Below are 24,734 nucleotides of genomic sequence, written 5' to 3'. Positions count from 1 at the left end.
AATGCTCAATGCTCTAAGTAGATTTTGATACAAATATGTATTCCTTTCTATTGTCCTGATTAATATTATAATGCTTTTGGTGCAGTGTAGCTCGAAAGAGGCAGATTTTGCAAACACTCAGGAAATGGTAAGCATTAATTTATTATATTGTCATCATTATATTTTCATATCCATCACACTTCTTATTCCCTTTTTATTCAATCCATTGTTATTTAACAGGAATAAGAAAGCCCAGAATAGCAATAATGTTAATGCTGAAACAGGAGAAATCCACTGTTGCAGTAATTTCACTTCAACCTCTCGGCTTTGCACGCATGTATGCCTATGTATGCTAAAAAGAGTCCATAAACAGCACATTGTCAAGACAACTCTAAAGCTATAAAGACTGTGCTCCCTTGTATTTAAATTGTTAGGCTTCTAGTGGAGTAAGGCACTGCACTGTGAGTAAATCCTGAGCTCTAATTTACTCTTAATTTGAAGATAATTTACTAAAACTAAAATTTAGGCAGTCTATGAAAGAGCACTGGGCATAAAAATGAGACAGTGAAGCAGCCTCTCTTTACACTGCTCATATTGCAGTGCAGCCACAAAAACTCTACTGCATTTAGCAAGCTTTATTCCAGGCCACATACAGCTAGTCCGATAGCTTTAGGCTTTCCGAAAATGAATGTTATCACTCAAAACACAGGACGCTGCATTAGAAAGCTCAAAAAAAGGTTACTGTGTTTATCTTATTTCAGAACTATGAGTAGAGAATTTTACAGTCTAGCAAATCTATTCAGAATATTCAAGTGCACCCTCTGAATGAAATACTGTTTTATTTCTGTGAAGAGAACTGTACAGGTGATGAGTGGCACTTGTGAGATGGGCCATGATATGTACTTAGCTGGTCTTTAGTTTCCAAACCATCTAACCTAAGATTGCAGGATTAATATTCAGCAGATTCAGCCCTTACTCGATAGTCCCCACAGTCGCTTAGAGCTCAGTTCGTAGATGTGCTGAGCACTGCTGACCCCTGAAGGTTGATCTCATTGTGCGTTTCTAGGCAGCAAACCAGGGAGCATTAATGAAGCATATGGTATTTTCTATCAGACGAAATGAAAGACCTTTACATGGCTTTTTTTTTCTTTGCTTTGTAACCTTGTTCAAGACAAGGTTACTTCTGGGGGCTTCTTAGAAAATAATGCACAAGATGTGCAAATCTTTAGCTCTTTTTTTTTTTTTTTCCTTGTATTTGGAGTTTAGATCTGCATGGCAGTTCAGAACTGCCAGATTTACCAGACTCTGAATGATAATTTTCCAGAGAAGACTGAAACAAACAATTTCGAGATTTTGCTTGAGTTTTATTGGTCAGCTGCATCGCCTGAGCAAGGTGCCAGAATGGCTGGGTGAATTTCTCCCCATTACACATGCAGCCAAACAGCCTTGCAGCCTCACTCTCTGACGTTCTCATTTATGAATGTTCAAGGAAGTCAGTTAAGTTCACTTCATTTGATGCAGATCAAGTTTTTACTTAGTTCAGCACTCTGCAGGAGGCACAAATGAGGCACCGCAGAGCTTAGCAGAAACATACTTCATTATCTTCATGTACTTGTGTTTTTGCATTAACTTCAAATTTCAGTGCCATTTAGAGAAACAAAAAGGCTTTATTTTTCTAGAGAAGACATAAATTAGACTTTTATTTGCCCTTGTAAACCAAGGCGTGCAAAGTAAGCAACTCATGTAAGATGAAGGGGCTTGGTCACTCAGGGTGGTGGGATTAGAATGCAGAGTGACTCTGGAAAAATTAAACTGAAAAAAACACAAGGATGATCTTTAACAGAACAAAGTTGAAAGCTATACGGATGCGTGGGAGTAATTAATTGTTGCAATATAAGATAAAGGACAGTGGGCAAGGGAGCAGATCTGTGAAATCTACAAAATTTGGGCCTACAAGGAAGCTGGGGAGGGACTTTTTACAAAGGCAGGTAGTGATAGAACAAGGGGTAATGGCTTCAAACTGGAAGAGGGTAGGTTTAGATTAGATATTAGGAAGAAGTTCTTCACTGTAAGGGTGGTCAGACACTGGAACAGGTTGCCCGGAGACGTTGTGGATGCCCCCTCCCTGGAAGTGTTCAAAGCCAGGTTGGATGAGGCTTTGAGCAACCTGGTCTAGTGGAAGGTGTCCCTGCTGATGGCAGGGGGGTTGGAACTAGATGATCTTTAAGGTCTCTTCCAACCCAAACCATTCTATGATTCTAATAAATAAAGTCTGGCCATCTAAATGCAGCATTTAACTTTTGCTTGCCAAGGCTGTCATCCTCCTCCTTCTTCCTCTTCCTCTCTCCTCTGTCTTTGCTGTCCTTGCTGTAGGTCTGAGGACTAGGAGGGCTGGAGGGGGAGCAGCGAGGATGGTTTTGGAGGGAAGGGGCAGATCCAACATGCTGCTGCCTGTTGCCTGTCCCTGGTCTGCTGTTTCCCCATGAAGCCATAGGACTCCCTGTGGTTGGAGCTCCAGGGTGGACCTGACTCTAGGAGATTATTAGTGAGTTGAGTGTGCGCCACTGCTCATCCCAGGTTGAGTAAGAGTCAAAAGTGTCCTAATGTGGCAGTAAAAAATCACTCCTACTCTGTTCTGTCTGTGACAGTGCAGAAGTAGGTAACTATGTGCAGCTGGTGGCTGGTGCCTACAGGCACTTCACATTCAAAGCTCCCAGATGTAGCTGTGCAGTTTGTTGGCATATCCTGTGTATCCACCCGGAGAAATGATCCAACCTCTTAAAAAATTGTCTTTTCTTTCAAGCTTCACAGACCTGGAGCAAAAATGGTCTGGAGCAAGCCCTGGACAACTATTAGGCATGAGCCTTACTTAGCTGCAAATTTGTTTGAAATTCCTCCCTGCCATTATCACTTAACGTGCTTATTTCTCAAACATGTTTTCGTTTTGTTTTGGTTTTCTTTTTTTGATTGAGTTGCCTTAGAAACATGAATTTTCAGTATAGAAGGCACTTGGATATTCTATTATTTTCTTCTCACACGTTATATAATTTCTTACTCTAAGGACGTAGTGTTTCACAACAAACACTGTAGAAATATGTGATACAGAGGAAGATAAGTAATCTTAGGTTACTTACACAGTTGCTAGAGAGGAGGAAGGCACTGTCATGAGAAAAGCCCCTGGGCTGCACACCTTAAAATAGGTGATGTGAATATTCCAGGTTGACACAAATGTAAAATTGCATTCCACTGCTGCTTGCAGTGCAGTTACCTCAACTGAGGGATCTTGCATGTAGCAAGTAAGTATTCAATAATTATTAAAAATACTGTATAAATTATTTTAAGATGTAAGAATGTAAATTAAGTCACAAAGTTACACATGGAAATAATCTTTGCTTGATTGTAGTAATTTTATACATCCCCATTTTCTGTCTGAAGTTAAATTCTTCCAATGTCCTCATTCTGGAAGGGAATGTTAACAACACTGGACCCCGTGTTTTACAGGTACATTAGCACGGACATTTACTAAAATAATCTAGGAACTCATTCAGGAATGTGTTCCAACAATAAAGGTGAATGTTTTGAATTAAAATTCCCAACTCTGCATCTAATTTCATTTTAATGAGACAACTAGAAAATGTTGGATTCCTTTTGCTAATTAAAAACATTATTTTAAGTGTATCATATAAGGCACATACTTATTATACGTTTATAACAGTAAATTGTTATTGCATTACTAATTGTTTTGTTAATCCTAAATGAAATCCATATTTTGGAACTTTGACTAAAATTTTTATTGGAAACAAAGGCTACAGAAAAGCTAGGAACATATATATATATATGTATATGTACAAACATGCAAATATACAAAGGTGTAAGGTTAAAAAAGTATATATTTACATATACATCTTTTTACATATATACACATATATATGTGCCTTTACCTTTATTTCCTTTACAATATAATTCATTACTAAGGAACATCACATGGCATTAAGATGTTTACATCTTAAGTAAACACCTCTACTTATTTAGGAATTGTAAACCAGCTGTGGCGTACATGTGGTACTAAACAGGAAAACATAAGTGCACTTGTCCCAGGATAAACTTATGTGTCAAAATGTTTATCAGTGTGTTAGATCATGAGTCATTTTTGCTTGTTTGAGCTGACATTTTTTGACTGAAGAAGCCATAAAGAAATGGAATGGAATGGAGGGGGTGAAACTTTGGATTTTGATGCATTATGTGGAATTTTTCGGTGAAGTAACTTTCTTCTAAACACCCAGGCTATAGGTCACTATTCATATGATCGAAAAAAGAACACTGGTCACAAAATGGTGTGAGACACCACAATCAGCCTAATAAAATTTAATTACTTTCCCATGTAAAACATATTGACCAGTCAAAGTTAGCTGAAATACTAAACTTAAACTCTTTGATACTTGCCTGTTAAACTCAGAAGAAAACACCAAAAATTCAAAACACAATCAGAAAATGAAAATGGGCAGAATAAGAACCTGATCCTGATACTTGTGCTCACAGTCACTCTGAATTAAGTGACTGGCTCCCTGTATTTTACCAAATTTCTTTATACAAATAGTGCAGCAGCGGGTTGCAGTTCTTTAAAATAAGTCAATAAATAAATGCCCTTGTAAGAGTTAACATGATCACAAAAAGATTCAGCCACCAGTGTGAATATAGAGACCATAAAGGATGACTAATTCTTTATCACGGGCCACGGAGCTGGATCCAGCCCGGAAGCTGCATGAGTCTTCGCTGCTGTGCTTCTGGTTTAGCTTGTCACTTCTTTCAAAGAATAGACATTTCATTTCTGTCTCCAAGACAAAATATTCTGCCTGAAAACCCATATAATATATCTCATGTGACAACAGGCGTGATAATGGTGCGTGAATACCTTCCCTGCTTCTAGATAATCCACAGAAGGAATCCCCGTAAATTGCTGGGAGTACAAACAGAGAGGAATGGGGTGGGGGGGAGAATGTCTTGGTTAATAAAGTGGTTGAACATGAAATAAATCTCATGATGAAGAAGCAAGAACTTACACGTGGAAGCTTTACCAGTTGTTCTTTGGCTTTTCTTTCTCTGATTTCAGTTTTGATTGCCTGTTTACACTAGACAGTAAGGATTTTTTATAAACACAACCCATGTGCAAAACTTGTAACAATCTATATGATGAAACTTCTATTTTCTTAAGTTCTATCAGAAAACTATTTTCTGTGGTTTTGCTCAAGGCATACTATCCTCATAAAATTATCAGCCAGAGGCTCATCTTTCAGGAGAGAAGTAATTAAATCCTTTCTAATTAGATAAAACTTGCTCAAAATCCTTAACATTACTTCCACAACTTTACATAAGCAGAGGCTTTAAAAGATTATCTAAGCACAGATTTATTTTTGTTTTACTTTGAAGGGTGTTATAGTGTTTTAAAAAGCAACATAAAATGACAGCGTGTTAAAAAGAGAGATCGTGCCTCAGTGCATCTTGAGACATGGAGCATCTCAGAGTAATTTTATATGGGGAGGAGGAATGCTTTCCATTTAATTAAGGTTCCTAAGAATCCAGCAAGCTTCAATCTGCTGGTTAATTCATCTCACAGGACCTAACCTGTCCTTCAGCAGGGTTTTATGAAGAAAGGAAGGTGGCATGGTAGACAAGCCAAGCAGTGTGGTAGGCAGGGTTGTTCCAGTTCTCCCAGCACTCAGAGCAAAACAAAAGATAGTGAAGGATACACAAGAAGCAAAACTTGGAGTCAGATAGCTCAGCAATAAGGAAATGGTGTACTTGGGTTGAGAAGGCACGCCTGAACAAGTAGTTTCACAGGCAGCATTGGCTGCTCCAGGGGCAGCTGAAGTTCCAAATTAAAAGATTCATTCCAACATTTGCATCTGACCAAGAGCTATTTTTCCATACGACGTCTTATCACACCTTCCAAAACCCCAAACCGTTACTGCCTAACTCCTCAGTCTTGTCTACCCCATCTCCTCAGGTGGAAAACCTTGCAGGTTTTCAAGCCTGAGACCCACCAGCTGAATGCAGCCCATGAGTCAGACAGAGCATGGGGGCTGCAGCCAAAACTATGACCCAACCTGGTCCAACACTTCATGGTCAGTTGTCCCAGGCTGCATCTTCTCCCAGTTTTCCCTATACTGTGGTCTAATGTAGTCCTTCTCTTGGCAGGTCTCTTCTGAAAGTATGGTGCCCATTCCATGTTTACTCTTGTCTCAGACACAAAGATTGGTCTCAATCCTTCTACTATGTGACTCTGAATTTTAAATTTCACTAGGAGTCTCTTGTGTCCCAATTTCTAAAGCCATTTGTAAGTCAGAGATGATACTGACAAGAGAGTGGTGAACAAAAGTGGGTTTTAGGGAGAGGAGGAATCACCTACCAGCTTGGCATCAGAGAATGCTACAAGTATAGAGGGAAGGACTGATATGGGATCATCCAGGAATGTCAATGAAGCAGTGGCAGCAGCAAAGACAAGGGAGGAGAGTTAAGTATTGTCCACGTTCAAAACTAAAGATAATTGTGGGTAAGGCAAGTACACACAGTGGAAGAGGCAAGTCCACAGTGAGAGACAAGGCAGCAGAAACACCAGACTGCAATGGTCGGAGAGGCAGAAAAAGCCCCAAACAAGCAAAGATTCTTGAAAGCTGAAAGGAAAAATCAAAAAGCCATGGTGGCATGGTCAGGAAGGAAAGGAGGAAAATTAATTGGAGATTTTAAACAGGCAGTGGACCTGAAATAGGAAAGACTGGGTCTAGGAAAGGAAGGAGAGCATCTGTGGATCAGTTAGAAAGCAGGGCAAAAGTAGGGCCATTTCACTACATCAGCTTCTTTTGTCAAAACCTCTTGACGGTGAACTTGAGGAGTAGTAGGACTCGGTTTGGGGGTGTTTCAAAACTGGAAAGAGTCAACCGGTAATATAGGTGAGGAATTGTGTTATGGCCAGGGAAATATAGACCTTCTGGCGAGGAAGATACCAAAACCAGAAGCAGCGGGACCCAGTAAGCACACAGAAGCTCCTGGAAGCTGTCAGACTTCAAGTGATAAAACAATTGCTTTAATCAGAAAGGAAAATAAACCTTAGTGTCTGTTTTTACAGCTGCAAGCATGTGTGCCTGGCAGTTTTGTTGTTTGAACAGCATGGTGAACTGTCCGTTTGCTCTTATCCATCCTTGATTTGTTGACAGCTCAGTTAAAGTGTGGTTCCTTTGCAGGACATTGTCATCAACGTATCTTAACATAACAGCAATCCTGTTGATATCCAATTCCTGTTGAAAATGCTACATCTTTAATCCAGTAGTGTGTTATGCACAGTTTGAGAAATAACCAACCTTGTGGTAGTGGCCAAGGACAAGAAAATGTAGCACTTTACATCTTCAAAGGATTGTACAAACACAAACGTGTTATTTTCAAATCCAGTATCCTGTCCAAAATAGTTGACTCTAACAAGACTTAGAGGCATTGTTCATTTAGGACAGCTTTAGATTTCAAAGGACTGCATTTCCTGCTGGCAATACTTACCTGTTTTAAGAATTCCTGATGAAGTTAGTGGCCTAGAGGAAGTTCCCACTTTTCCAAGGTAAGTTAGAGATACAAAGACAAAAACAGAAAAAGTGCATCATATGCAGTAAAAGAGTGTTACCCATGTTAGACAAGAAAAATCATAGTATATTCTTTGTAGAAGCTCAAAAGCCTTATTCAACATCAACGTCATTTCTCGCAAAATGCAGCAGAAGTGAATTGGAAGATGCAAATTCCAGGAAGTGCGCAACCATATTAGTAATGAGATCACACAACTGCATACTGTATAAGAGTAGCAAATAAGGGCCACAGGAACACTGCACTTGTTGAGAAGTGTGTAATACTGGCAGAACAGTTACTTTGTTTTGTTTTTTTATTAAGTGAATAAAGGGAGCCCCAGTGTCATAGCACCTGGCCATGATCTTGCCACTGTACTTGTCTGAGGGGATGTGTGAAGATTCATGTTGAGTTGTTTGTTCCTCCAGCTTGTATGCTGTGATAGTTTCACTGGGCTAGCCCTTGGCTAGCAGCCAACACAGCCATTCACCCACTTCACCCCCACCCCCAGGGGATAGGGGAGAGGATTGGGGGCAAGGATAAGGAGGCTTGTAGGTTGAGATAAAAACAGTTTAATAATAGAAATAAAAAAAAAAACCTTAAAAAACCCCAAAACTAATATTAAAATAGTAGTGATAATGATAACAGTAATAAGATATGCAAATGAGTGATAACCCAGTGCAACTGCTCACCACCCACTGATAAGCAACAATCTTGAACCGAAACTGCGATCCTGGAAGAGCGAGAGCCCGAGAGAAAACCCGTGCAAATCCACCCCCCTTTTCTGGTCAGCCCCGGATAATACACTAAACATGACGGGATATGATGTGGAATATTTCACTGGCACATCCAAATACCAGGTTTGGGTTTTGCTATTCACTGTGCTTTTCCCTCCCATCCCTAGTGCAGCTGTGAAGCAGCCAAACACTATGGCTTTGAGCTCCAGCAGCAACTAATAACATTAGTACTTTTATCAATGATGTTCTCATAGCAATCTCTGTTAAATAAAAATACAGAGTACACTACAAGTAGACTTCCAGTGAGCCAGAGTTGATGAATTACTGGTCAGTGGCAAAATACTGCTATTGGACAAGTAGGAAATGAAATCTATGCTCAAACTTATTGTAAGAATCTTAAGTAACCATTGATAATTGGAGAAATAAATCAATTGTTCCTAACAGTTAGGAAGTCTTGTGAATGAGTAGTGGTTAAAAAATAGATGGAGAATATTAAAAATATTTTTGTATCAAAACTGCTCCAGGCAAATGTCCTGGTTTTAGTTTTAAAAAGTATTTATTATTTCAGGCTTTTTTTAGAGCTTGTCAGTCTTAAAATCAGTATTGCTACTTAACCACTTATGTTGGACTGCTTTTTCAGGGTATCCATAAAGCAATATTCTTAATTAACGTTAGACATGTATAGGTAGCACAAAGTTAGGATGGATCCAGCACTGAAAATTGTAATGCATGAAATGAAAAGGTACATTTTCTGTGCCATAATGAGCATAAGCTGGGAGAGGACAAAGGCCAACCTGTTGCCTGACTTTGCTTCCCATGTCTGTGTAACCAAGCAGAAAATGGACATGGTATTTCGGCACTGCGATAGGGATGGACCAATAGCGGTCTTAAAACAGCTCCTGTTAGAAGACATGGAAAAACTTTCTAGCTAATTTATCTACTTAGAGTTGACTTTTAGGGGGCACCAGAAGGAGAGGTGGGAAACACAGTATCAAACTGGACATGCCGCAAACACCCATCAGTGCTGCTGGTAGTTGTGCGGATCTCTCTGTGTCTACACTAAAAAGGAAGGCTAAATCCAGCCATTCTCACCTCATTGTGTGTGAATATGAGGTGAGTTTACACTGTCCAACTTTTTTAACAGCACTTATTAATCGGTCTATCACATTAGCTGTTTGGTTGAAAAGTGGAACGATTTTAGGGTGTTGACTTGAGGACATAATGCTGTCTCTGTAAATCCATATTCTGTCCTTTAATTCCACTTTATCAACAGCTGAAGAATGTTAGCAAGTGAAATGATCATAATATATGAAGGACTTACCTTTTATTTTCTTTTGGTAACTCTGGAGGGTGTTTTATAGAAATCTAGTTATAGATGACAGATCTGTAGGGAGAACAGAGATGCCATGTTTGATCCTGTAAAAAGGTTAATTAGGCACTAAGGTTGTATTACAGTGCTTCAAAGAGGTGTTAATTAAGTCCTGGTGCTTCAGTGCAGCAAGGCTGGTCCCTCTTACCACTGTGGCCACAAGGGAAGAGGAAATGGCATGTTCTTCCCAGGCTGTTCCTGTTGAGCAGCCTCTGCTCTGGATTTTCCACAGAAGAAGGAGATGCAGCTTTAATGTGTGCCAACTATGTTGGAGAAAAATAGGAATTCACTCTGCTTTCAGAATTTTCTTCTAACTGACTTCCAGAGGAAGTGACTGGTGAATTGAAACATGCTGGACATCCAGCTTGCACTGAGGAACTTGACAAAGCCCATCACAGCAGGTGTTGGTTGCAAGTTGTCTTTTAAATCAAAACAAGAATTGGATGTCTTCAGAGTCTTGTGGAGAGGTGGGCTCCTAGGCTCAACTTCATGTTTTGTGTTCCACCAATACTGTGTATTCGACTGTGTGTCAACGTCATCTGATAAAGCCTGGCAGCACAATCCTGCTCTTGTGCTGTTTTAAGGCAAGTTTGGGTTGCAGGGGCTGTTTCGACCTTAGCACTGTTCAATGTGTCTTTGTCATTCTTGGCAAACCAGGGAAAACCATGCATTGTGTATAATGCATGTTTAATTGCTTACAGAAGAAATCTTTGCCTTGTTTGTTGCAAGAACAGTAACTGCTGGAAAATACTTACAGCCCTGGATCAAATTATACTGATTTTTTTAAGATTTCTGAGTCTAAATTTATGGAGGTTGTAGATGGGTTTTTGTTTGGTAATGTGTAATGCAGCCAAACCTAGAATCTGGTAATTTAAAAGTGAGAGGTTGTTCAGCCCATTTTTCTCTAAGGACAAGAATTTTCTGTATCGTAGATTCACTGGTTGTCCATCTAGTATCATTTTTAAATACAACAAGCATAGGAGCATACCTCACAGGAGATTAAACCATAGACTAATAAATTATTGTTGGAAAGACATTTTTTTCTTTGCTAATCAGTTTTAAGTTTCCCTTTTTTAAATGCCATACCACTGCCTGCAATTATGTTCCTTCCTAATTTATGATAAAGAAGTCTGATCTCTTTGTTGTAGGTGTCTATCTCCTTCAAATATTTGCAGAGTGCTCTCACACTTCTTTACTTACTGCTTAGTGAGGCAATGATGCCCATATTTAGCTTTTAATCTTTCCCCAAAATCCAGGCTATCCAATCCTCTCAGAGTTCTTGATGTTCTTTTCAAAACTCACAGCTTTTTACAATGTCTCTGTGGTAGTGAAGTGAACTGAGTCTTGTGGTTCAAGCACTACCAGGGCTGTGTTATGGGTGGAGTGTCATGTGCCACAGTACCCTGCTTGGGCAGGTCTATATGGCAGTGGCCAGCTTGGCTGTCCTAACACTGGAAATGTGTCTTTTAATGTATTTTCCTCTGTCAGGTCAGTCTGTCTTTGAGCTCCCGAGTTTCCTAGGTTCCTCCTTCTGCTCAGCATGTAATTTAGGAATACATTAGGTTGCATTTTTCCAGGGTGAACTTTCCCCTTGCGGGGTTCTGATAATATTTGTGATTTTTCCATGTCCTCAGTGAAGATGGCTGTGCCCACTGCTGTGTTGACTGCAGGTTTGGATGCAGCATTATGGGCTGGGGGAGGGTGCTGGCCTCACAGCCGCGGCTCGGAGCCAGGCTCCACCACTGCTTGCCCTGACACCTTCTCACAGCCTTAGGTCTTCCCACCTCAAAGACAGACACAACAATCCTTTGGAAAATGCCACAAGATTAACTTCTAAAAGATGCTGCAGAGGCATGCTATGTTGTTCCTGCTTGCAGTCTGGGACACTGTGCCAGCAGGGTGGGCTGCATGGCCAAACTGAGAGGGATGAACAAAGGGGCTTGTCTGCTATGCTTTTTTCATTTGGATGATTGCTTTTTATGTGCCTGCCAGACTTACCTAAGATCTTCTCTAGTTTAAGGAATTGTATGATTACCAAATGGAGAACAGCAAACCTAGATTCCAAACAAGGAAGATGAAAGAGCAAAAATCAGTTTCAGACCATGCCGAGCCACTTGCAACTGGTAGTGGGTGGGAGAAGGCTGGTAGCTATTCTCATCCCTCCCCCCCCGCCTCAGGCTGCATCATAACTGGAGCTCTTGGGATTTCTACACTTCCTTTTAACAATTCTTAGTATTATTCTGACTCTGTAGTTCCAGGCATAGGTCATCAAAGAAGGTCTTTCCTCCATGCTGGAGAAGCTGCTGTGCTTGCAGGCTGGCACTGTTCTTTGCTCAGCACATTGCTTCTAGCTTCAATGACCTTCATGCTATATACCACATTTCCAAAGACAGTCACAGTGCTGTATAAATCTTATTTGTATTTTCTATGCATACATCTTTATTAAATTTACAACCTTCTGTTTTGCTCTGAGCACTTGATAAAGTCCATGCATGTCTTCAGAATAACACAGATGGCAGATATGTCACAGAGTGTTTCTGTTTTTCCCTTACCCATGCATTTTCACAGACACATCTTTTATTAGTTGCAGGGTTTCTGTCGCTTTAGTCTTGATAGGATAAATCTTACTAGAAAATTTTTGGCTAAATTACACTGTTACACAAAATAAACCCCTGCCTGGTGCTGAGCTTTGTGCTACTGAACTGAACACCTCCTCACACCCAGTGCTTGGGTTGCTACCATAATCCTATGCCTACAACACCCTCTCTGTTTTTCAACCCACATGTTTCTCTCCATGCTGAACTGATTTTTAACATACATGCCATGCCAAAAAAAAAGATCTATCACATTTTCTGTGTCTTGCAATACCAAGAAAAATGCAGTTCTGTTTTCCTCAATTGTCAGTTTGATGACTAGTCAGTGTTTAATTAGAAAAGGTCTGAGCCTGTAACTACACAGGGTCAGATTTTGCAACTCATCTGCAGCACTGGAAGCTAAAAATAATTTTTAGATCTGTGGAACTTGTGTATCTTGTTGTCAGATCATTGTCAGCAGATTCAAATAACATCCAATTTGTCTGTGACCCTTGACAATAGGGTTTTTTTTTTCATTTTAATAGGTTTTTTTGTACTTTAATTGTACAAATTGATGTTTTGTGGCAGACAAAACTTGTTTTCCAGGTCCCCTTCTTTTCTTAAGCTGCGGAAGCCCTTTTTTTTTTTTTTTTTTTTTTTTTTTTTTAAATAATACTTCTGATCTTGGCAGCTATAAAAATGCTTCCTTTGAATGTGTGGTTAAAAATACTCTGTAATGAGTGTAGGAATCAGACATTGTGTTGTCTCATTTCGTGTTCTTGATTCTAGGCACCGTTGTTGCCCAACCATCAGTCACATAGTGCAGCACAAATGCAAACTCTTGCAGGATCAGACCCTCTAATAATGAACTGTATGTACCCTGAAGTGTCAGCAAAGACTGCACTTTTAAAGTATCCCAACTTGACAGAAGAGATTATCAAACAGGCTGAGTGTGAGCCGAAGCATAGGCACAAGGTCATTTGCACTCACATTTTTAGCGTGGCTAGTTTGGGGCCAGCACAGGCCTTGGGCTGTTTCCAATACATAGTTTGTTGTGGGCACTCTGTTTTGCAGGGTAATGGTTATGTCCTAGGACATGAGTCATACCATGTCTGATCAATCTCTACCTCATTTTATTTACTAATATAGACATGGCCCAAAAGTTCTTACATGGAGGTCAGTCTTTTCTTTCATTTTTTCATTACTGCTTGACAGCACTGTGACTGATAGAGATAACAGCATCTGTGAGCCCTGGGGTTCAATGTTTGCAGTCTTATGGGTAATTTTAAAAGAGAATCTTATATTTGAGAAAAAACATAAAAGGAACAAACAAACCCTTAAACTTGGCAAAATGGCCTAGAAAGAATGAGCCTAATTTTTCAACTGCTGGAAGACAAGGGTAAAACAACCACCTTTGAGCCACAAAAAATTATCTCACACCAATAAACTTGAAACAAAAAAATGCTTGGAAGAACCTGGATACTATGAGGACAGGTATTCTGACAGCTCCGTATGGTTTGTGTGGCCTGCTGGAGAGGCTGCTAGTGATGGAAATAGAGTGCTGAAAACTTTGCTTTCTCTAGAAGTATACAGAAATGGGGAATACTGTGTATGTGTGGCCAGCTAAACCAAACATAAAGCAATTGCTGTTTTTACAGATGAGGTGAAACTTTTGCACCTGACAGGAAATGGGATCCTTATTTCAAAATGTGCTTTGTACTACATGTCCGTATCAGCTCTGAGGTGCCTTTCCTCTAGGCAAGCATGATAAACACAAGGTCTTAGGTGCTTATCTTATGCTCATGGTTAGCAAAGAGCCTGCATATATTGGTCTTATTCTTATTCAGGCCTTCCACCCCTTTTCTGCTGACGCTTAAGTTTATACAGGTAAATTGCTATTATTAAGCTCTGAAAGGGGAAAAAAAAAAGAAAAAAAAAAAAAAGAGAAGTCAACAAATAATATAACACAACAGAAAATAGGACACTCTGTTCCCTATATATGTAATTTATCTCCATCAGAAATATGTTAAAGTAAGTACTCTGCTTTCCCATGTTAGCAGCAACTTTGTGTGCTGGCATTGTTAGCTCAGTGCTGGTCCAGGTACATTTTCCAGGTGCAGTAAGAAATAGATTAAAAGCAGAGAAAACGCTTGTATTGCCACCACCAGAAATCTGGAGGCTTGCATGGCTTGAAGTGACTGTCCAGAAAGGTTTGTCATTGTGAGCTAATAGGGTGACCAGGAGGGCTGTATTAAAACCAGCAGTAAAAATTCAACAGACTGTAGGTTTGGTACATTAAAAATGCTATCTGATGTCCAGGAAAGACTGAGTTTTCGAACCACAGAGCAAAGTCTTTCTGCCGGAGGGTCCAAGCATGCTCTCCCTGTGTTTTCTCCCCATAAACCAGCATTGCTGGTGGAGCTGGACAGCCTGAAAACCTGGCCTGCTCAGATCAGCACTGCCAGGCCAGGATGACGTGGGTTTGGTGCCACCTTGGCATCTTCATAGATGGGTTATGAAGCTATCTCCTGCAATTTTTATTGTTACTGATATCAAACCCAAGTAGGTTAAAACTAGCTGCCTATGCCTGTTGTCTGGAGAATACTCATCTTCAGTTTCCAGAGAAGCCGCCTGCACCCACAGACCTCTCTCGCTCTGGAGCATGACCCTGTCCTGCACCTGTGGGAAGGTGGTGGAGATACGCAAATATTCACACACCCCCACCAGTGAGGAGAGGCTCCATTTCTGCCCATGGTCCCTTGGGATGTGGCGATTTGTGGTGGTATGGTATCCCCTTGATACGGGGAGAGCATCTCCCTGTGCCCTGGGGCAATCTCTGTGTCTGCAGGCATAAGTCACTCTGCATCCCGTGCCACCATGTCATATTGCAGATTAGTTTCATGTTTTTATTCTTTGCTCAGCCCAGGCTTTTGGCATGAGTTCCTTTCTGAGTCCATGTGTGCCATCAAATAGGGTATGGCTTGTACCTTTTTCTCCATTTGCATTGTTCTAAATTAAAGCTTGTTTTTCTTTCTTCCCTCTGCTTCTGACCTCTGGTAGTTCCAGCATATTTCTTTATATTAAATGGTGTTTACAACTTCTTTCTTTTTTTTTTCCCCCCCTAACTTTAATTATTTTTTTTTCCAGAATCAACTTTTATGACATTTTCTAGGTCATTATTATAAAACTGAAATAAACTGTTCCTCTTGATTTTCTTTGCTTGAAAAAATATTTACCCTATTATAATTCTACAGCCATCCTTAGTCTATTTGTTTATGCTTGTATTTAGTCAGAATTTAAATAGAGTGTGTCACACACCAACTCTGATCCAGTACACACCTTCCTGGTGCTGATATCACGGTTTCAGTTTGGTCCCAGGCTGGCTTTTGATAAGCTGATACCAAAACTGATAACATGGTTTAGTCAGATTGTTTACAAAAATGTGGCAAATGTAAAGTCTTTTCTTTTTACCTGGTCTGCATTCATAGTGATACTTATAATTGATACTTGTAAGAATAATGCATGAGATGCATGACTGTTCCTAAGGTACTTGTATTTAGCTTTAATGACAATGGCATTTTTTAGGACTAGACATGAGACTGGAAGTCCAGTCTGAATAGTTTGCTTTTCCTTACTCTAGCTGTTTGATGGAACTCCAGTTAAAAGAAGTTTCAAATAAATAGTATCCTGTGCTGTTTGCAATAAATCAACTGCTTTTGAATCCATCAAAAACCTTGTGAAGCTAAGAGAAAATTACTCTTGTATTCTTCAGAAATTATGTATTCTTGTTATTTTTATGATTATTGTTATTATCTTAGAAAGTTTGTATAGCAGTCCTTTTTTATTGTCCTAGAAAACGCAATGCCTTCCAGTCAAAGCAGGAGGGTGAACAAACTGTTTTACTTTGCATTATCTGTGAAACATAACACATGCTCCTGCTGCATGCTTTCTGCAGAAGTAAACGACATCCTCTGGGAGAGAGCTCAAAAACAAATGAATCCTTCACAAAAAATCAATAGGCTGGGATTGCTGCTAGGACAGCTAATGTCCCTTACCAGTACCTTTTTACATTGTGTCCTCAGCTTTGGAATTAAATTTGCTTAGCTTCATTAGAGTTTTTCATTATTATTATTATTCCTCCCATGTTTCTCCCAAATCACATCTGAAAATGTGAGCGTGCATGTCAGAGCACTTAGCACATCCTCCTAAGTTCCAGTAGAACAATGGAAAACTTGCAACATTAAATGAAATTAGGCTGTATTTCTAAATGATTATTGTCCACTGATTATAGACCATGCTTAAATCTATAAAAAATAGGTAGAAACTCAAGTGGAAAGAACACAGAAAATTAATAGCTAGCTCCTAGGAGGTTTTCTTTCATTAATATTTTTCCTTCTACCCCTTGTTCTGGGGCCTCTCAGTACATTCCTGTTCGATATGAGTCACACCATGAAGGAGGACCTGAAATAACCAGCCGTCACTGCCTTCTGTTGACACTGAAGGACTTTTTTACCCACCTGGACATTGCTGGGCAAGTGAAGCGTCAGCTTTTTCTGTTTTGCTCAGGGCAGATTCACCTATTACCAGGCAGACTGGTTCCAAAAACATATCATCAGTCAGTGTGGCAGAAGTTTACCAAAGTCTTCTCAAGGGCACTGGACTCTGACCTGGGAGCAAGTTTTAGGCTCCTGGGGTCACTCCTCCCCATCTCTTTTCCACCTGGCAGCTCCCTAACACCATTTTGATGTGCAGCATCACACTGACCAGGACCCCTCTTGGTGTCCACTCTCCATCACCTTGGCAGAGCTAGCATGTGGCATCACAGGGGGACCAGCAAGGTCTACAAAATGGGCCAGCAACATGGTCCAGGTATGCTTAGACACTGAACCAAGGTGAGCAAGGAGCTCGATTGCCTTCAGCACCCTCTACTGTCACTGCCAAGAGATGGGCACTGCAGACCACAAAGCATGAAGAGTCACTGCTGAAAGCATGTTTCCCTTTTGATACAATAGTAATGTAAAGGGAACAGGGAGCAGCTGCAGTCTTAGCTTAATGCACCTGGCTTGCGTTCCTGGAGAGCAATAAGGTGAGCCAGGGCTCACAGGGAAACGACAAATGCAGTGGCAGTCTATAACATCAATGGCAGGAGAGTGACCAGGGCAACTGCACGCTCATTAGTCTGACCTAGAAAGTTTATGGGGCACTTGTCAGCAGAGAAGGTGGTTAAAGATAAAGGAAACTAGAAAAAAACTCCATGTCTCTTTATCAAAGGACCTCATGCCAGACTGGAGGATAGTCTGGAGAGGAAGGAAATTCTGTATAGCAGATCTAATTGGACTTCATAGGAGCATCTCACCCGGTGCCACACAGGAAACAATCACTTATGCTGGAGGACATGGCAATTAATAAAAGAGCCATGAGGCAGTCAAAGCGGAGACAGTGTACTGTAATGCAACAGGGAGTATCCAGCCAGGGAGAACTCACTAATGGGAGTTTCTAAAGGATGGTCTTATGATCAGATGGGGTTTTTTTGGTTTCTTTAGGGACAAGAGCACAACCTGTCTGAGTAGCATTTTAATAGCTCTTGCAGAACACACAGAGCTGAAGTGCATTGCTTATGAATGGGAAAATCAGTGTACTGGAGAGAACTGTGTGACCTTGAGCCCTGGAGAATTTATTTGCAGTGAGATGCAACAGCCCAAAAAGAGTGAAAAGGTCATTCATGTAGAGATTAATAACAAAAACATTCGCTGTTAAATGGCATCTCACTGTTTAGCAAAGAGAGGAGAAAAAAGTTTCTGGGTGTACTGGGCAAAGGACCAATGAAGCAGTAGTTGCATCTTTTCTGGAATACTTTGTACAGTTTTGGTCCCTATAGTACAGAACAACCATATCTTTCTTGAACTGTGTTCAGGGAACAGCTACAGGACAGTCGGGAGAAAAGAGGACATTTCTTACAGAGCGCCAAGACAACTTGGCTTGCTTAGTCTAATAAAACGGATGCTGAGAGGCAATATAACATCTCTTCAGAAGTACTGCAGGAAGCAAACTCAGGAGAGGAAGAAAAGGACAAAGCTGGCACTTACATAAGTGCAATAAAGATAAATTTAGCTTGGAAACAGCCAACCAGTCTGAGGGTTTTGGAAGTGATGACCTGGAAGAGCCTTTCAAGTTTTGTGTCCCAGTGTTTCATTACAGAAGTGAAATTTGCCATTCAGGTAAAAATGGCAAAGAAGGGATTGCAGAGTATTTACAATGAATGTGACTTGATTTGTATTTTGTTTACAATTGCTTAATTGCAATATGCACCAGAGTAACTATTAGCAAAAGAAATCCCTTGTACATGGAGATACAAGGACAGGCCTCTGTGATAAATAGAAAAATTAAAAGCAATGCACAATTTGCACAGCATGGCAATGAAGTCCTGAACACTCTCTTGTGGATATGTGCATCAAATGGGGTGTTCATGGGCAGTGTAGTGTTAGATGACACCTGGTTTTTCAAAGGCATAGCTATCATCTCATTTGAGCAAGCATTATCTGACCTTTTAGAGAGATAATTTATATGTCAATCTCTTGGGCACTCTTATAATATACATCCAGCAATACCTAATTCAAAAACTAGGTGAAGGATGAAGAGGAGTAATGACCAAACATAACCATACATATATATATATGTATTTCTGCTTCAATTTTACTTTCCATAAATAAATGTCTCGAACTGCAGTTAACTGAAATCATTATTATAGCCTTAAACTTCTGAAATTTTAAGTATCTTGGGCTTCCCACTCAGTTATAGCTAGTAAATGTGTCAGAACAAATCAAGACTGATTTTATATGTCTTTTTGCAGTAGTATTAACTTAGTCATAACTGATAAGGTTATAGCTACTGATATGCAGTGCAACTGGGCTTCAGAAACTCAATTTGTGTCTTTAAAAGGGCAAGAATCATGCTATCACATTTGAGATCAGGCACTTTGGTGGCTGTCTGACCTTTTGTTACGGACTTTAAAATAGTGGTGTCATGGTTGGCCTGCCTTTATGGGACTACACCAGAAAATAGGAAAAAAAATTCAGTATGGTTAAAGTTATTTGTTCATTTCTTGTCTGTTGCAGTAATAGTTGCCATCAGTGGTAAAATTTGCTCATGCTTCCAGTTTGAATATTACTGCCTACAGATTACAACCACCTGATTCTGTTAAATGCTTGTACTGCTAGATAAAAGAGCTTGTTGGCATTGGTAACAGCCTCTTGTAGCTAACTACAGGTTATTGTCTGGAGAGAAAAGATTAAGTTACCTCTAACCTTCTTGAAAGACACTGGCCTCCATTTAGTTTCATTGCAAGGCATGATTTCAAGATTACAAGTAATTGTTGTGTGCGTTCCAAATTCAGCATCTTTTATTTAAAGCCTGGTCATCAGAACTGAAGAAAGCAGTGGTTTGGCCATTACTATAGATAAGAAAAATGCAGCCTCTGGCATCCTGGTGAGTAGCCTGCTGTGGGAAAATAGGTATCTTTCAGCCTCCTTAGGAAAAGTGGTAATAAATATTATTCTGATATGAAAATGAAACCTAGCAATGTGATGGATTGAAAGTATGGTAAAAGAAAAAGATATTTCAAAGTGTTCATCTCTATGCTTTTATTTATCTTTAAGAATACAAATTGGAGTGTACTAAAATGCTACATGAGAAATTACAATTAATCAGTGGAAGTGTACAAACTTGAGTATTTATCACAGCATTTTTTTTTTTTTAATGAAATGATGACTTTTCTTTTGTTCTCTTACTTTCCTAACACTTGCTGTTACACACTGTGTTCTGAGTTTGGGGTTTATTTGCTTGAAATTCCTGTTGCTTTGTTTGTAAAATTTAATATCTATAAATTCAAATATCAGAGAAAATATTGGTACCATTGCTTGTTACAAGGAAAAAAAGAAAGACCTTATTTCCAGATTGTTATAATTTATTATTATTAACTACAAGTTTATCTACTTATTAACTACCTGTCTGCAAGCAGCTCTAAATGTAATAGATTCATGTTGACTATTGTTCAAAAATAGCTATCATTGAGTTTCCTTTTATTAATTTAAATGTTAGGATAATTTAATCTCTTTTTCTTCAAGTCATAATTTACCTTAGGTTTTCCTTACAGACCTTGCACTGTTCTAGTCCCTAATTCTTAAATTCCAGTGGGAGATCCCAACTTCACAGAATCACAGAATCACAGAATGTTGGGGATTGGAAGGGACCTCGAAAGATCATCTAGTCCAATCCCCCTGTTGTTTCTGTATTGGATCTCTTTGAATGTGCCCCATTTCACCTCTGATTTAGTTTTGCAGAGTCTGCTTTGTGCCTCAGTACACCCCTTAACCCTGTTCTGCAAATTTCCAGAAACTACATCTCTTTTATATAGTTTATATCTATGGCATCTAAATGCCACAAATGAGGTGACCACAGACAGAACCCAAAAGTTTCAGCTTTTCTGTGTTAATTTTTCCTTAGTTTTTCTTTCTTCCCCTTTCTTATATTTACTTGCCCCAAGAACGTGCCTGCATTTTTACCTTTCCCTCTTCACTTCTCTTCTACTTCCATGACAAGGTCACAGTAGAGAAAGTTGCTCCTTCAGGAGAGGACTTCATTAAAATGTTAGGTCCTAAGAACATCAGTCTAGGATGCTATCTGGGCTCTTCTTAACCACAACTTTTTCGTGAACCTTTCTGACTCTCTGAAGCAGAGAGCATCACCTCAGCTTTCATTAGCCATAATTTATAGAAGTTTTGGCAGATAAACAATTTTTTTCCATACCTAATCCAAACACCTCAAGACCTTCTGATTAGGAGAAAGAGTTTATAGAGGAGCTTATAGAGATAAGGATCTGCTGCTTTTCACTAGAGAGAGCTGCCGGTGTGTTGTACCTGTGCTGTGGTGGTTATTGCCTATGCTAGGCATCACAGACAGCATGCTTCTCAAACTGGAGAGCTTCCCAGTCTCATCCCTGGTGTCTTCGTGATGCCTCCCTGTTCCTACTGACCCTGTCAAACCCCATGGCTTGAGCCCAGCAGAGCCTATGCTGCTGCAGGTCATGGACACCCAGGCTGCAAACCATCTTCCTCAGCAACCAATGCTGTTTGACTCTGCAGTCTCATATATCCTTGATAGCAGTGATTTTGCCTCATGAACTCCACTTGTGAAAGCCCTAAGTGATACAAAAGTATTCCTCGTGACTTCTTGTCACTTGTTGGAGATCAGTGGTGGGAGACAGGCTACAGACAAAGTCAGTTTGCAAAGGGGAGAGTAGCTTATCTTTGTCTGAAACAGAGCCAAGAACAATATGTCAATGTCCATACATATTTAACTCTAAGAACTGACTCAGGATTTGTCTGGTTGAGGTGTAATTTTGGAAGTTAATGTATGTAAGTTGTTTTTCTTCAATAAAAGTAGCTGCTATCAGAAGGTGATTGGTAGCCCTGTATTTTTGCTGCTTGTGAAACAGTTAATGCAATGCTTTGCTGAAGTCTCATGTAATGTTTTTATGTTGCCATGACACACATACAAAAATAAAACCACTGTTGTCAGGGAGATGTAGCCAAATTATTACCACCCTGTTTTTCCAACATTCAGTTAAAAAAGAAGTATTTTTTTTATTTGTTAACTAATATTTTTAATGTGATTTTAAGTAATGAAGAAAACAATAGCCAAGTGATCATATGCAAATTTACCTGAACAAGGTAGTATGAATATAATAGATAGCACTGAGAACAGATTTGTCCTTCAGGTTCTGCTAGGGACAATGGTGAGAAAGGAGGAGAGTGTTTTGTAATGATGAGAACCACTTTGATATTATTACTTGAAATAGCTGTTAAGCAGAAGCCATAGATAATAATCTTCAAACTGTAGAGGTTGAAAGCTCCGAGAAGCCAAGAATGACTGCAGCTGCCTTGAGTGATGGTGGAACAGAGCCACATAGTTCTGAATAGTTTATGCAGATTAAATATAATCACAGTCAAAATGTGCAGTCATCAGGTTTGAGATCCAAGAAGCAGGTGGTACACATGTCTATCTCAGGGTTTTGGAGGGATTCCCTGGCGTCAACCATCTCAAAAAATCATAGACTAAAGAAACAGTTTTGATATATACAATTAGATAACAAAAGGGGACCATCACTTCAAACACAAAATTATTCCTTGTCTACGGTCTTCTCCAGACATTCAATGAGGCAGATTGTTCCTGTTTTAAAATAATGCCACAGAACTCAATGCTACTTTTTTCTGGAAGTGCTAAATGGAAGCTAATGACAGAGAGGAAATGATTTACAAGTTTTGCAACTGGCAACCATTACCAACGGATCCATGAGCTTTTCAAATCCATTTTTATGTACTTTAAATCATGGCTTCTCAAGAACTGGGCAACCAAATGTGTAGAGAATGTGGCCAGGGTAGCCCACTGCTCTGGTATTGTTTATGACCTGATCATGGCATTTGCAGATTTCTTTACTATTTATTTTAAAAAAAAAAAAAAAGAATAATGTTTTGTTTCTGTGTTCCTGGAAGAAAATTACCACTTTAATTATTAACATTTTAATAACCCTTTCAGTTGCCAACTTAAAAAATGCATAGCAGATACTGAGTCAGTGTAAAATGATGAGTCCAGGCATGGATCCATCTTCTTTAAATCCTTTCATTATAAATTCTGTTATTAGAAATTAAAATCTTGCTATGCTGTCACTTCAATTCATTTCCCTTACCTGCCTGTTCATGCTGATCATTAGCTATTCACTGCATGTCTGTGTTTAATAACCATTCTGTAATGCTGCCTTTTTTTTTATTTTTCATGGTTTAATTATTGCAGTTCAAAATTAGTAAAACTGCAAAAAGATTAAAGAAATGGCTTCTTCATTATTTAAGTAATGATTTCCCATCTCTGGTCAGACAAGTGGATTGGGATTCAGGTGACCACATGTCAATATCTACAGTTCTGACATCTATATCTAAGCTAGTCCTCTCAGGCTCCCTTTGTAGGCAATGGAGAGAAAAAAGCATTTTTAGGATCAATGGCATCCCAAATTAAGCTTCTAAAATAGATCAGATTATTTGTACCTTAAAAGTACTAGTTTTAGTTGACTGTAAATGGAAACAGAAGCTGCTAGCTTAGATGTTTGCTTTGTAGATGTCCAAAGGTAGATGAGATGAATCCCCTCCCTGTGCTCAAATTAACCATAAATGCCCAGAGGTTTTGTGCCACCACAATTGTAATGTGAATGTGCTGTGGCTGTGTTTTTTGATGCAAAGGACATAGTGCCATTCAGTGCTCTGCACAGATGAGCAAGTCCTGTTCAGCACAAGCACCAAAAGCAGTACAGTCATGTTACGACTACACTTAAAATGGATTAGATTACCCTGCTTTCACCTTGGCTAAGTAGTACCAAGGTATTAGCATGTCCACATTCTTTCCAGAATGGATCAGTTTGGGGAACAGCATTAATACTCTGATTGTAGCCATACAGAAGTGTTATTTAATATTTATGTTGGAAGATAAATGTAATGGCCTTGACCAGATTAGGTCCTGCAATGCAAAGCAGTGTATATCATATTGCAAATAATAATAATAACTGTTCTTGCCACAGCAAGCTCACAAGGAGCTAGTTTATAAACAATGAAAAGGGAGGAACCTGAATGGTAGTAGCATCATTTAGGAATAACACATGGCAAGGGCCTTTTGCATTAAAGAGGGTTGAAAAAGGTGGCAGATGTTGAATGCTGAGACATTTCTTAGGTTCTGCAGTTAATTTAGGACATTGCCATAATAGTGATTTTTCCCTCTGGGTTTTTCCCCTTAGGATGATTTCCAGCATGCAGCCTCAGAAACCAACTGGGAGTCAGTCACAAGCTCTGTCTCAGTAAGTAATTTGTTACTATTTTGCCCATGAATGGATTGATAGGATGGCTTGAATCCAACTCGCTGAAATGGCACCTGCGCAGAGGAACTGTGTATTCACCTTTGTAGATGTGGATTAAATAAGTGTTTATCCAACTCATACTGGAGTCAACCAGTGTGTTTTTAAGGAGAAAAAATTCAGGATATGCCATCAGCTGTTGTAACTACATGAGATAGCTATTGGGAAACATTTATTGCTTTCAAACTTATCCTGCCAAGATGAAAATACAAGATATAAACTCCTTACAATTTTCAACTGTAAAATGTCTTGACCTGTATAGGAGACTATACTTAAAACAGGCAGGCAGGAAAATGGGTCTAGCTCTTCATTGTCAATACTAAGATTTTTTTTTTAAGTGTTTGTAATAAAAAATCTGAAGTCTCCATATTCAGCAGTGAAATATGACTTGGGAAAAAAATAAAAAAGGAAAACAAGTAATTCAATATAAAATTTTATTTTCTCTTCATTACATTTAGTTTGTGTCACTGGCCAAAAATCTGTCCCCTCATTCATTTCCGAAGTTAAATGCTGGGGAATGG

At 39.4% G+C, this 24,734-nt stretch overlaps 1 protein-coding gene across 1 annotated transcript in view; it reads left to right on the top strand.

Moving 5' to 3' along the window:
- The window catches only part of LOC104521706 (platelet-derived growth factor D-like), a gene marked incomplete at both ends in the record, with an annotated part of 29,146 nt that extends 4,990 nt beyond the window's left edge, over window positions 1–24,156 (top strand). Inside the window, 2 exons of the mRNA XM_010163782.1 lie at window positions 86–127; window positions 24,097–24,156. Of these exons, the coding sequence (XP_010162084.1) occupies window positions 86–127; window positions 24,097–24,156 (102 nt within the window). The remainder of the gene's footprint in view (window positions 1–85; window positions 128–24,096) is intronic.
- Window positions 24,157–24,734: the final 578 nt, after the last annotated feature.

This window comes from Antrostomus carolinensis, unplaced genomic scaffold (genome assembly GCF_000700745.2).
Source record: "Antrostomus carolinensis isolate BGI_N321 unplaced genomic scaffold, ASM70074v2 scaffold10562, whole genome shotgun sequence".
Lineage (NCBI taxonomy): Eukaryota > Metazoa > Chordata > Aves > Caprimulgiformes > Caprimulgidae > Antrostomus > Antrostomus carolinensis.
The sequence above is the reverse complement of the archived record's forward strand: the minus strand, read 5'-3'. Positions and strand labels throughout refer to the sequence as shown.